The sequence below is a fragment of the Opisthorchis viverrini genome, assembly GCF_000715545.1.
Source record: "Opisthorchis viverrini unplaced genomic scaffold opera_v5_3, whole genome shotgun sequence".
Lineage (NCBI taxonomy): Eukaryota > Metazoa > Platyhelminthes > Trematoda > Opisthorchiida > Opisthorchiidae > Opisthorchis > Opisthorchis viverrini.
Genome location: NW_008751659.1, coordinates 5,028,861 through 5,043,578, shown reverse-complemented (window position 1 = coordinate 5,043,578; position 14,718 = coordinate 5,028,861). Strand labels below are relative to the sequence as shown.

The 14,718-nt window shown below is 40.1% G+C and overlaps 1 protein-coding gene across 1 annotated transcript in view; it reads left to right on the top strand.

The window, feature by feature from the left end:
- T265_00387 (hypothetical protein) overlaps nucleotides 1-4,405 on the top strand; it is a gene marked incomplete at both ends in the record, with an annotated part of 46,143 nt that extends 41,738 nt beyond the window's left edge. Inside the window, 3 exons of the mRNA XM_009164132.1 lie at nucleotides 312-500; nucleotides 1,399-1,647; nucleotides 3,835-4,405. Coding sequence (XP_009162396.1) covers nucleotides 312-500; nucleotides 1,399-1,647; nucleotides 3,835-4,170 — 774 coding nt within the window. The remainder of the gene's footprint in view (nucleotides 1-311; nucleotides 501-1,398; nucleotides 1,648-3,834) is intronic.
- Nucleotides 4,406-14,718: the final 10,313 nt, after the last annotated feature.

Here is a 14,718-nt window from a genome sequence, read left to right as displayed (position 1 = left end):
ACAAAGACACAATATATATATATATATATATATATAACAAAGATCCCCACGTACACAAGTAAAAAGTACCCCAAAAATATCGTTTTTTGCTACTGTATTATGAATCTTTTGCTGCCATTCTCTCCCAGACTTCGTGAAAGTTGCGTGATATATGCTTTTGAAAACCTTGGGAAACCAAGGCTTTTGCGGATGAACGCTAGCCTGACATTAAAATTCGTTTGATCATGCAGTGCCCATGCGATCATTTGCAGCTGTTGTTTTGAAGGCAACTATTATGGTGTTTTCCATCCTGTCTACATTCATTATTTCAGGATGCAGGTGAGATGGTTCGATCATTTGTGGGTGGTCTGGAACTGATTGTCAGCTTACTGCGCTCCAATAACATGGATGTGCTGGCAGCTGTATGTGCAGCTGTCTCCAAAATTGCTGTTGATGAGGAAAATTTAGCTGTAATAACTGACCATGGTGTTGTTGCTTTACTGAGTCGCCTCACGTGCACGGTAAGTTCTGGTCGATTATGGATTTGTTTAAATACAGACCACCTACAGAGTATGCCATTTCAAACAAAATGCCAAACAGCATCCTTTTGCTTCGCAGTTTCTTTCCGACTGTCTATTTCATCAACTAAACAACTACAATGACTTCTTCGCATGTGGAAAATGTCCGATTATGTCTCTGTCAAACATGACTGCATTCCCTCACTAGAAAAGGCCATGAGACAAGTTTAGTCCAGCATCAGTTACTCCACACATGACCCGGATAAGTTGTTATTAAAGCTCGTGTCTGAAATTCGCCATGGATGGTTCAGTTAGAGGACAGAATAAGGCAGCACCTCAGAAAATATCCTCTACTCGCTCCCAATCTGACCGAAGTTTGGAATCAACAAGTCGGTGGCATGACACTAATGCAACACTCTAATAAGATGTGATGCCAGAAGCAGCGCGTCCCAAAAATTACATTTTGTCAACCCGAAGTATTACTTCTCTTCCTAACACTTCTCTTCTTACACATATTCACGATTTCTGTGTCATTTCGGCAACAACCTTTTTCTTCTAGGTTCACTCCTGGAAGCGCAATTTTCCGGGCCAATAAGGCAGACAACAGGGATGAAGTGTTGTGTTTCCTTTTTGATTTTGCTTTAGCCAATGATAGAGATGCCTATCAATCACTTAACATATGAACATGTGTGATTGCGCATGGTTGATGGGGCATGGGCATGGTGGTCTGTTTTTTTTTATAGTGGGATATCATTTGCTTTTTTAGTAATGAAAATTTTCAATAAAATACCTGAATCACTGCTAATCATGCGTGTTATTTCAGCGAGGTGAAGTTATTCCAGTATCTGGTGAACAGCGGAAAATATGCTCTTTAACCTTCTCCTATGCCTTTTGCTTTTAGAAGGACGACAAACTTCGGTGCCCTCTCACCGAGGCTATTGCACGATGCTGCACGTGGGGAACAAATCGCGTAGAATTTGGCCGGGCTGGTGCAGTCAGCCCTCTGGTCGGCTACCTTAATTCTACCGATCCAAACGTGCACAGGTCTACAGCCAAAGCTCTGTTTCAGTTAAGCCGGGATCCCAACAACTGTGTGACTATGCATGACGCCGGAGTCGTAAAGCCCCTACTTCAGATGGTTGGGTCCCCCGTGAGTCCTCCAGCAGAATAATGGTGATATGTCCAAAATAATTTTACATGCTAAAGCAAACTGTGCCATATAAGAGATTGTATGCTGTTGTGAGGTGACATTTGTGCTGACTAAATCGTTCTTGTTTACTAATATGATGAGAATCCGCTTGATTTCTTCCATAAGCTCATTGCAATCGAACTCGCAGGCCAACCCATTGTGAATACTTTTCTACCAACTTCAGCTGACAGTCGGATTCCAAACTAACAATCTTGTGACATTTTTAAGATGTTTCATTAGATTTTCCGATCTACTTAGTTGAGCTGTAAATAAATGCTAGTTTTTCAGCTCTTTGGAAACCTCATTATGTACATCTACTCTGCCGTAGATCCATAGAACATATCTGCCAATAATTTTTAAGATAAATATACGCAAACTGACGTAAGAATTACTACCAAAGTCCGCATGGTACAAACCTTTTTTGTGGGAAAATCAAGCCTGTGGCATTATGTTCCAACACTTTGATTGCGAACTTTACTTCACTTTAGACTACTATTTCCCGCCAGAACATGAACTGGCTTTATTACTGTCTCGTTTCACAAATGATAATGATTAAGCGGTATCGCAAAGGGATATTTTCTCTATTACTTTAGCAAACAACCTCATGGTAAACTTCGGAAAGAAACAAAAATCTGAAACCCTGTCAATGCTGTTCTAATGACTTTTATGAAGTTCTCAGAAATCTGATTGCCGGTAGTGCGCCTTAAATTAATCCAGCCACTCTTCTTTGGTTAAATTAATCACTGTGAGTGGATGCCGGTCCAGTTCCCAGGGTTTCAGACCATTGGGTTGGCGCTAATTATTGAACAGTGGTGTTTGTCTCAAAGTGATCAACAGCGAGCCTACAACGGTTTTCACTTGTAGTTTGATCGTGTATAAGTAAAATTGGACAAAAACACTACCATCGAATGACTTAAAAGTTATCCAAGAGGTTGACTTATTCCTTTTAAAATTCAGCAGGCAAGTTATCCTGAAAGTTATTGTTGCTGACAGCTGGTTGGTAAGACAAAGATACCCACAAAAAATTAGGAGCTGGAACCAAATTTAATTGCAGTTGGAATTCCACTGTATTGACCCCCTGGAGTATGTTCTGCGGATTGTTCGGTATCATTAAAAAGTTGCTTCAGTAGTTCAGTGCTTTTGATCTCAAACGACAACTGAGAACTTTTCGTCTTCAGCACACCACAAGTATGTGACGAACGGAAACAGGTGAGCTGATGTAAACTAAGCAGTTTTAGTAACCGAAAGTCAAAGGAAGTCACGAACAAAGTCACAGAGCTATTTCATTTGTTGCAATCTTGAAGTTTTGCGGGATAGGTATTTTGTTCATAGTCACATCACTCTCGTTTGAACGGTCCTGCTCCTGTTCTGGCGTAATTATTCCGGTGAGTCCACACTAAAGGGAAACGCTGGACTCGAGTTTCACTCCTATTGGAGCTCATCAGCAGCACATATCCAATGGCCGTGCGGGGATTTGACCCCCGGATATCTGACATGCGAGGCGAGCGCGTAGCCACTACATAACCAACGCACGTTGGACGCATCTGAATTTTTGACCTCTGAGCAGCCGAACGTGTTCACATTTGAGCGATGTGATTGGTGTACCCGACTCATCGAACGACGACCCAGTAGCTGTCCTGATTGTGACGATCAGTAAGTAGTAGGCTATGTATGTCAGTAGGCCATGTATCTCTAAGTGCACATGGTTCGTAAACTTTATTGTGATCAAGAAAAAACAGACGGGTTTGAGTCTCTCATCGCCAGTTAAGAATGACTGATAACTGAGAATTCACCAAGAATTATGCAATACTATTTAAGTAAACGAGGAGGGTTTTGAACCACTTTTGATTAGGCTTGTAATTTTTAACAGAGGTTTGTCTGACTTGTTCATTTTAACCTACACATAAGTAAAGCGTTGTTTGTGCATATGTAGGTCGTTGCATTACTAAGAGAACGATTTTACTGTTCCTCTTCAGAAGCCTTTCTTTTCCTTCTGCAGTGCCAAATGCAGTTAAGGGTTTCCAAATTCCTATGAATGTTGAAATGTATTCTCCAATTTTGGCAGGATTTATAGTGTGCAAAAATGCTAAAGACATTGCAAAACTCCCTTACTCAGCATCACTGATATCTTTACATTTATTGCTCTAGGACATGGAATTACAATCCGCGGCCGCGGGTTGTATAAGCAACATTCGTCGCCTTTCTTTGGCAAACGAAAAAGCTCAACTTACACGGTTGCACGCACAAAAACAAGATAAAAAAGCAAAGGAGCAAAAGCTAGAAGTAAAGAAGAGAACAAAAATAGTTGAATTGAAGAAAAGCGCAACACCAACGGACCAACCGGATGAAGTACAAAAGCCACCGGATTCTCCTCAGTCCCCACAACACAAACCATCGAACGAGGTGCCTGATGGGGATGAGGGAAGACAAGTTTCAAACGAGAAGGAGGCTGAGAAAGTACAAAACGAATCCACCGCCAACTAGTCCATCAACTCGCATTGAAAAAAAGAGAGGAATGATGAAGATTGACTAATGCAACACCAGGGACAATTTATGTGGCTAACAAAATTCCTTGTGGTTCTGAGATTTTTCATTTAGGAGCCATAAAAGAACAGAGTAACAAACCCGTTTTACATAGCTAATGCGCACAATGCAAGATGACCCATATTGTGCCTTCACTTAAAGGTGAGAGTTTTCAGTATATTTTCCACTTGAAGGACGTCTTTTCCTTCTCTTTGGCTTGCAGATTTAAGATAGAATCGAAATTACAACTTATTCAAAATTCTTACAAAGAAAAAACAGCAAAAATGACAGTCTAGATGTGGATTCTGATATCAAGAGTTTAAGGGGTAATTAAATCCCTGCTTTCACTCTCAGGGTGTAGTGATTGATCTGAGCTCAGGAACAAAAAATATGGCGTTATTGGCGCAGAATAAACGTGTCAACTGATCATAATCTTTCAGTTCTCCGAAGTCAGGTGCTAAGCGTCTGTCCAGAGATCATTACTGACAAATTGACACGAGGCCTGCCGTACGACGTGGTTTAGAATTTTCGCTTTCACAGCAAGACAGGTTGAATTCTCTGCTTATACTTCAATTCACGATGCGTTTTAAACTTCTTTATGCAGAACAGACGTGTATAAATGTAGTGAAAAATATCTGGCCTGTAGTCCTACATTTGCTCTCTTTACGTTACTTAAAGCGAGCCCTCTTTCGGATACATTCAGAAACACGTGCCTTGGTTGGCATTTCAAAGTATACTGCAGTTCAACGCTGACCATGGTGTAGACATGTATATTGTCTGTGTCCAGTGCTCATCCACTTAGTCCTTATTTAAACGGCTTCCCCTATTCTGACAGGATCACTTTGACGTTTTCCACCAGATAAAAAGCACTAGGCTGTAGTCTCGCTTTCACTGATGTTCACCAAAATCAGTGGTTTTTGGCCTCATCATACAATCATTCGCGACAGCAGGGAAATCCTAATGTTCAATGTGTCGGCCAAATTATGTATATTTTTTCTGATTTGCTTATGTAGATGTGTCGGCCTTGCGTTTATCTGAGTTTGCTTACACGCCTGAGAAGCACATCACGTTGTCGCGACTAAAATAAAAGTGCAATGGGATAACTGTGGTGCAGTGTGCTCTTATATGAGCGCAACCCGGATTGGTGTGGAATAAGAAGAACTATGACAAGACAGACTAGGGAGTGCTTAAACCGAAGAGTTCATGAAGATGAACTCACTCTAACTCTACAACAGTAACTGAGGTGCAAGAAAATAGACTGCTATTGAGGGGTCGTGGAAGTAGTCTTGATTTTTCTGTGAAATACACACATAGAATGCGTGATACGCACAATGAAATTTTGGAGGGATAATTGAGAGTATTCGTAGTGTTGGTGCAGCAGCTGTGAACTTTTGTTTGAGTAAATTGTTAATCACTACTACAGTATTTTCAGCTTCTTTGGGGTAACGGACACGGTACTGTCAGTATTCTGTACCTTGTTTCTTTAAGGCATGTGTGCAACCTGTGGCTTTCAAAAACTTGCCAACCAAATTTGAAATCAGTCGTAACATTTCGTGATTCCATGATGATATTGAGGTGGATTAAATCAGGCAGCCTGAGCAATTGATAGAAAGAAAATAAAGGTTGAGTATCATACCGATTTACTTATGAATGCTGATTGTTTCGCCTCGCCAGCCATATGGCGAGCAACTTCAAGAGTACAAACGTGCATATATATATATATATATATATATGGCTGAAGTATATTTTACTTCATACACATCCATGTGTGAGCTCCTTATTTGCAACTCTTATCGAGTGCCTGTGTAGTTCTAGTTATTGCAAGCCTTCATTGACTAGTCAGCATGGTTGGGCACATAAACGTCATGGGGGCACTGTAACCTGACTGTAAATTTTTATCACTAAAGCACGTGACAGAATTTTCACATTTGCGCTCCGTTAACGCCAAAACTACGGTGGAATGGGATGATAACTTTCCCGACTATTATTTCGGGGGCATCTCAAGCAGGAAAATTGTTTCAATGAATATAGCGTTAGAGCATAAATTTGCTGAAATATAACGGATGGACGTTTCGGATCCCTCATATAGAGAGAAGGTAAATAGATATTTTCACTTGTTGCACCTCGTCCGAGATATATGGGTTGGGGCAATTGCTAATTTTTCCTTACTGGACTGAGAACCGGGTAAGGCATGGAACCTCTAGCCAGACTGCCTAGCCTAAGTTTTTATGTCATTGTGTGATGCACTATCATATGTTGAGTTCTGCGTTGGACAGTGCCCCGCCGTCTTTGTAGCTGTCTTATTTGGACATGATACTCTTATGTTTTCACTCCAATGGTGTTTGAATTTACTAATACCATTGTCTTCATATATTTTAGGATAACACTTAGCTATTAGGACAAAACAGCATCATTCCGTTTCTTTACTGTTTACCAGGATGTTCTTTAGTTAGCGGCGTATGACAGCTGGGGAATGGTCTTTGAAAATAACGTGGTGCTGCCAAGACTCCTGATGACGGCCATTTTGGCTGTACAAAATAATTAGCCATGAGGCAGTTTCTATATTGAGAGCAGAGCGACATACGCCATGTACAGGATAACGCATGTGGATGTTTGTGCTTTAGCTAAGCACTGCTGTAAATACAGCGTGTTATTCCTGTCCTGGAATAATCTGCCGGTTTGTTTTATTCCAGGTACTTTTCTTGAGCCAGGGAGGTAATTTTTAATACCAAACATAACGGTGGCTGTTTGGAAGAATTTTGTAACGAACACTTCATTCTATCTCATATTATTTAGGCTGAGAAGAAAACAATGAGTGAAATATCCAACACCTATCTCAAAAGTTCTCTGAAAAAAAACGGGAAATATCGAAAATGGAGGCTTTGCCCTCTTAGCTAATCATTGTACATGAAGCACAAACGAATATTGCACACGGGTGTAAAAAAAACTCGGATTCAGGCGATTGCTCATTCGTCAGCGAATGACTGCTAAATCTTTAACCTCGTGTGCAAAGTATATTTGAATGCCTCACTACTTGTAGTTTATGAATCAAATTTTCTCATACTAACTAAGAAAACAGCTAGTTGTAATATTCAACACGTAAGCAATGCTATTTACACGAATGCAACCTTGTTAAAGTGTGGGCAAAGAGCACAGCATCTTGAATTAATGCGTTACAATAATGCGGAATTGAAATGTCAGGTTGGCTCATCCTCGAAAATTCAGTCTGCTGTTTGTGGCCAATTGCAAAATCGAATTCTTCGTCACATGACCCAGAGTCAAATATAAACATTTCCACTGTCAGCGGCACAATCCCACGCCATCAACTGCTAACTAATTCTAACGTTCCCCGAATCCTTGAATATTATTCAATCGGATCAATTTCATAACTTATTGTCGTAGTAACCAGTTTATTGGAAAAAAAACACAATACAGATCATGGTGGCTTGTTCGCTGAGCTGGACATTGATTGCAAACGTTTCATCACAAATCGAGTTGACATCATCAGTCGTTTTTGGGGAGCCTAGTGGTGAGTATCGGTGGCTTGGTGGTTCTGCTGAATGATCATGGTGCTGAATTTTTAGCCGACGATGAACAGAATGCATCGCCTTTGCGTCCGTCGGCTGTGAAAATTCATTGTTACACTTATGCTGAGTTAGGCGATTCCACATACCCCTTTTTTGTTCCACGATGGTTAAAATCATTTATTTTGAAGCAAAATGAGGCCAAAAGAATTCTTTAGAATGGATGCTGCAAAGAGGACCATAAGTGATAGCTCAAAGTCTTTGCTGTTCCCTTGCGGACAAATGGACTAGGTGTAAGTCAAGCAGGAAAAAGGTATGCAAAACAAAACTACAGAATGTGACACAATAAAACAAGCAACACAAGATTAACCGAAAAAGCCTGTAACATTTCGTAAGCTGAATAAAGAGAAGAATATCCGGGCAAAGACTGGCAGAATTTACAACAATAAAGCATTTGTCTTTGTCCAGAGAGAGGCAGGAAAAACCTACTTTTTTCTGACCTTTTCGTTCTCCTTGCATGATTGTTCAGTTAGGTAACAAATATTTCTAGCAAAATTTCCAATTCTTGTCAAAGAATCCAAAATAATACACATGTTTTCGGAGGCATATGATAAAGTTCTACTGTCTCCCATATACAGAAATTTGTAACACTCCCCAAACGGTATTCCCACGACCACAGATGATATTCCATACCCGACACAAAATTCACTTACTCCATGGTGTGTAATATCTATGACAACAAGAAAAATCGCTCAGCAGCATCTATTTTCAGGGAATAAGCACGGTCGCCACACTGATTCGCAGGTCTTTTATGAACTCTGGATAGACATTTTTCTAAAGGAGTGTGACCGTAGTCGACGTAAGAAATAGGCGAATTGCAGGGAGTCGGAAACTTTATTTGACCAGTTCTACAACTACAATGACGACTGATGGTTCTACATCCTCCTAATTAACGTCTCTCTTTAAGACTATGAATGACGTAGACATTTTATAAATGTTTTTAAAGCTATTGTAATGATAAAAACCTATTACGGCTGCTGATTTCTACAGGTTAATGGAAAATTATGTAACAAGTCACAGAAACTATAGTGTCTGTGTACTGGTCTTGGCAGTACTTCAATCTCTACGAGGAGTTAAATAATGGCATTGTGGAATTGAACTGATTGACCAAGGCTCTAATCCTACTTTAGTCGAGGAGTTCCATCAGTAGCGGAGGAACCAACAAACCTGATCAGTGTGATTCACGTTTTGGAAACCAAACCATCAACTTCCATCATTTCAAGTGTAGTATGCTTTCGGCAAAGAGCAAATGAATGAAAAGCAGCTGTTAAAGGATGTGCTTTAACAGTTTTTTGTTCCTTTGGACATTGGGTGCTTACTTTTATTGTGGCACACAATGGGATTGGTATACAGATGTTGAATATACACAGATGTGTTTGCCTAGACGGATGACTAAATCATCCCTTCTTCCTATGAGGCACAGGCTTCAACAACGAAACCACCTAAAGAAGTTATTGGAGGCACTCAAGCATTTTGCAACTCCTTTTAGCAAATCGTTCTAAAATCAGATAATACCCGGTGGTTTTTTATTCTCTCTGGCGATTACGAATTGGCACTCACGCAAAAATGTAGGTTGATAACACACTTATGGAGAGTCTCCTGTGGACACATGTTTATATGAGAATGAACTATAGTATCAGACATTGATCCCGAAAATCACTTTCGCTAATGGCTATGCTGAGCTAAAAATGGCGCCAGGCTATACGCCTGAAAATCACTGGAATTTACGTTCTCGAATGAAACATCCTCATGTAACGTCCTCAAATCACCTAAGAAGCCAGTCTTTGTATGACAACTTAATAACCGAAGGGTGCAAAAGACCTTAAATGAGAATCTTAAAGTAATTTAAATAAAAAGATCAAGCGAATTAGTCTGGTAGTTTTAAAGGGTTGAATAAAACGAATCCGCCACGCTGCACTAAAAATGATGGGGTTTTACTCAACCCTAGCTTAGTTAAGACAGAGCTGAATGGATTATTCCCCTGGGAGGAAAATTTTGGTCTTTTTAGATGCATGCGTCGTACAATTAAGCCGCGCAGGTGAAAGAGTCCAAATATTTACCAGAAATGTTTATTTGGTTTTTATGGAAGAAAATCGACGGCAAATACCTTTGGTATCTTTACAAAGCTATTTGTGAAAAAATAAACGAATCAGGTTTCCTGAGCATAGCTTAGGTTGTAATTTGGGTGGTTGCTTGGCATAATATAAAACTCAAGAGGGCTCAGTGGTTAGCATGGGAACTTACTGATCGGAACGTCCGTGATTAGAACAAAACCTCGGCATATCGAGTGTCCCTGTTTGGGCTTGGGTAAGCTAACAGTATCCCAGCCCTCTTTCCCCCTCTGATTGGATGGCAGCTAAACACTAGAAGGGTGCTACAGCTGGATGATAACAGATTTTACTACTGGTACAACACACAGTAAAAGTCAGATAAAATCTAAACTTTCGGTAATCAAGGATCTTTGCACCATTTGTAAATGCATTGGCTTTAAATTAATAGAAATGGTGATACAACCGGTGATCTGAAGAAACCGATAAAGACATTTCATGACAGATCATTTTGGCTAATACACCACACTTTTTTATGGCAGTATCAACCACGTTGGATATCCGTTGTACGAAAATATAGGCTCTTAAAACAGTAGTTTCTCTTGTGTCAATCGGATGGTTTTATCCTCATTGCTCTTCCAGACTAGTTCATGTTTTTTTACAACGGAACAAACGTCAAAGTAAATATACTGGTATTCGTGAGTTTGACTTGTGAGGTGAACCTCTCGAGGCAACATTTTACTGGTACATCCCATTTTTCCTTGGTTTAGTGAAATTTTGAGGGCCCGAGGTAATATTTGCGGGCACATAAGTAGACAAAGTAAGATGACAACAAAATATATATGCTGTTGGACGCTGTTATTTCTGACCATTGTTTTATATGCACGAACAATCACTGCGCCCAGTAGGTACACGATTGAAATTGGATAAACAAGTGATTCTGGGGCTGAATCAAATGAAGAAATTAGGAAACCACCAGTTAATATTGTCAAATGTTTCGCAATTTAATTCTTCCGGGGAGGGGGGGCTACCGATAAATGGATGGTGGCATGCCATATTGACATTAATTACGCCAGTTGGTCTGCTTGATCAGATACCACTTCCTTAAACTTGCTTTTTAAAGGGTAAAACTGGGTCGCAGAAAGAAGAATACTCTTGTTTGTTGTTTTTGAATCCCATTCGTGACACCGTTTGCTTGCTGCACTAACTAAACTCTCAGTAATCCTGGATGACTTGAAGATGATAATTTACAGTAGGTCATTTTCTTGAAGACTCCTCATAAAGTGAGAGTCAGCTCTCCGACTACCTAAGAGCTTTTTGTCGCATTGGGATACGTCAAACAGAGACATTCAGCAAACTTACGTCAACCTCCGAATGGTACACAATTCAGAATCACACCATTTTGCGAACTAATTTGGTCCAACAGGACCATCAACAAAATCCGAAATGGTTCTTCTGGTTATGACGGACACAAGACGGACTTTGTGCACCATATTCATTAGAAGAATGTCTCCATCGAGGAATTTAGCTGAAATTCAGTTGAGTTCCCCGTTAATTTCAAGTCAGTCTACGAATAAGAATATTCTCTGGCAGTAAATTAGTTGTCGAAAACATCCAGAACCACTCATTCGGGTTGGGAATTACTAGCAGTATTGTATTACCAAGAGCTTGAACTGGTAGGTTTCTTTGAAAAAGATTAACATTATGTGTTTTAGATAGCTAGCAATGAATATTCGGGTGGGCACGCACAAGTAAGCTGATCAGAAGTAACTCACAGTTCAAAACAAAGATGCTATCGAGAAACAATTGAGTCAGAACCTGGATAACCAGACATCGACATTTCGCGCATGGTATTGAGCTCTAGAATGTAAATGAAAGGCCAACCAGTTGTTTGTAAGACTTATAAGTTCAGTATTTTTTTATAAAGTATCATATACTCTGACGTTTTAACAAGGTATTCATTCTGTTGCTAGGACTCTTTGCGCAGCCATGTATTATTTGCCGTCATATCCTCCTGTGTTACAGTTAGATTTCGCCGTTGTTTCAGACTAAACCCATCAGTGTTTGGTCAAATGGCCGTTAGTCTTTCCCGCCCGTTTCGTTGGCCATCGTGAGGAACTCAGCGGTTATATATAAGGTTCTCGAAATTGGTGACAGAACAATGTCATGGATTTGTCAGGATCGACGAATATACCAATATCCACCTGGTACATAAAATATAAACGAAACCGGACGACTAAAATTTCTGTACGGCACCAGGTACTACTATCCTGGAGAAACCACATGAGAAACGATAATCAAACTAGAATTTCCCAGATATACGCAGCCGGTAAGCCCTCATCCCAACCACATTTCACACTTCCATAGTATGCATCATCTTCAGGGGATCTGAAGGTAGTAAGTCAGAGGAGTTTTAAACAGCCTGTTTAATTATCCTGATCCTTTAAATATAGCTGAATTAAGTTGTGATCATGGATGGACGTTGCAAAAGCTGATCATCTTTTGGACAGCTGACAATCCGTTAAAGTAATTGGTTTGGCTATCCGACACTGGGAGAACATATTAGTACATTTGTCTTGCAGTGCACTGCATTACAGCTAAGTTTAAAAATATAAAACCTCATTAATTTTGCATTCGTGTTCATTTATCTGCGATAACTAGATTTTCAGTCAACTGCTTCTTAAATGCTCCCTCCTACGTTTGGTCTTGAGCACTGTGATCTCCGTCGCACCGACGTCAACATAATGCGGTGCAAATCTTAGTTCCAAAAATAGACTGTTAAATAGTTTATAGCCCGTCTAAAAGCCAGACTCATTTCAAGCACCGCTACATAGATAAATCATTTACGTCATAACACCCGTCAAAACACCTACTATTACGGGATATCCCGGTTTCCCTATTAGCGAATACCCTCGTGTTATATGGAAAGTCATAAACCATAGCGCGGATTAAAAGGTGTTTTTGTTCACAGAATAAACTTGTCCGCAAGCCAAGCCAAATAATATCTTATTTATTTTGAAAAATAACACCAAGGAACGGGTTTTTTAGTTGCCATGTTTTTAACCATTAACTGTTCAGTTCCTTTGTCTACTGCTGCTTCGTACAATGTAGTCTCCTGCTGTTCTCTGTGATTCTTCTTTGGCATGTCAGTTTCGTTACTCGTACACTACCGGCAGGTAATGCAAGTAGGTTCTTGCCCAGTGAGCTAGTTTTAGATAAAGGTGTAACGAACAGCTAAGGAACAAGTTAGCGCATTGTTGTTTTACATGGTACCCTCTACATCGGCAGGCTTTTAAAGTGTGTTGATTAGGTAAGTGCGCTGAGTGACACAACATGATTAGTTATGTTTGTGCTTCGCAAGCAATTCACTCATAGCATTTTACATATTGAAAGGTATAAAGGATATTGATAAGGTTTTTTACCGTCAGTAGACACGCCGTTTTATTTTTTTTTGGGAATCGACCCGCATCATCGACCAGCTCATTTGGTAAATGTCTCGAAGAGATCTGGAAAATCTGGGGATTTTAGAGAGGTTTTCGCTCCATAATTAACAAAGTAAGTGGTGCAGAGACAACAGCCCAATCAACATGCGGCCTCACAAAATGCGGTAACCCTTATGAAAGTTTACTTCTCCGGAAAGCGTCTTTTGTGCTTTAGTATGGTTTTAGTCGGAATTACCTTCCCGAAGCGCGTCAGCAAACGTTCCTAGTGGAATAATCATTGGATCCTAGTTGGAAGTTTTCCATCACTGCGCAGATATGGCACAAACTGTAGCTCATACTAAAGTGTGAGGACACTATGTTTCATTTACAGCTGCTCAAGAAATCGCGGCAAAGAATATGGGCCAAACGAAACTGTTCTGCTGTAGGAAACAGTAAACTAATCAGCGCGCAATATACTCCGGAGCGTCCATCGATCAATGCGAACTGACGCTGTAAACGTAGCCGACCAATTTCTCCATTTTGAGAAATTAAGATAACTTCCATAAATCAGCTTAACAAGATGCTTGTGTGTGATCTAACAAAAACAGGAATTCGAATGTGAATTGACGTCAACGTAGGGTTTCCTTTGAGTTCACGAAGGCTTAAGTTCCTGCCCAGGCTAACCGCATTTCAGGTGATTTTAACTAGGCCCTGATTCAATTTTGGATTCCCACGAAGACAACTCAGGAACAGTTTAGCTCGACATAAGCATATTTAGAATTCATGGGGCTTTTCTTAGAAAACACTTATTTTTGCTTTCAGCGGCCATTGAAGAGATGGCCAAATATCAGTAAATAGGCCAGCTAGGATGGACATTTACTTATTATCTGTGAATGCGCAGTCACGATGAGCGGTAGGTCCTTTAGGGATACGCCGGATATAAACGGACCCTACGTGTGCGAGAAAGGAAATATGAATAGTTTTGAAGCACATTCAAGGATGTAACTGACCAGACTGAGTAATGAAACAAGATGGGAAAAATAATCAGCGAATTATAAAAAGAAACAAAAAAGAATATTAGCGAAAATACATAGGTTCTTCGGGAGAATCAACCGCTAACAGTAAAAAGAACGAGGTTTTCCTCTCTAAAACAGACCCAGTTTTATGTAGTAATTTTACGGAGATTTTTTCGCAGAACTGCGCTATCCATACTTTTATTATTAGACAATTGCGGTGAATCTGTCAGGGCAGCTACCAGGACAGTTGTCTTGAATCTGTCTTGTCTAATACCCATCAAGTTGAACGACTTCGTTGTTGACGTCAGCAGTTGTGCAAATCATTTGTCTCACCCATCAGCGAAAGAGCATTACTGAGAGACATTCCTGACGCTTGTATTCTGTCAATATTATTCCACCTGACGTATTCCAAACAACCAGCACATTGAAATATCTTACG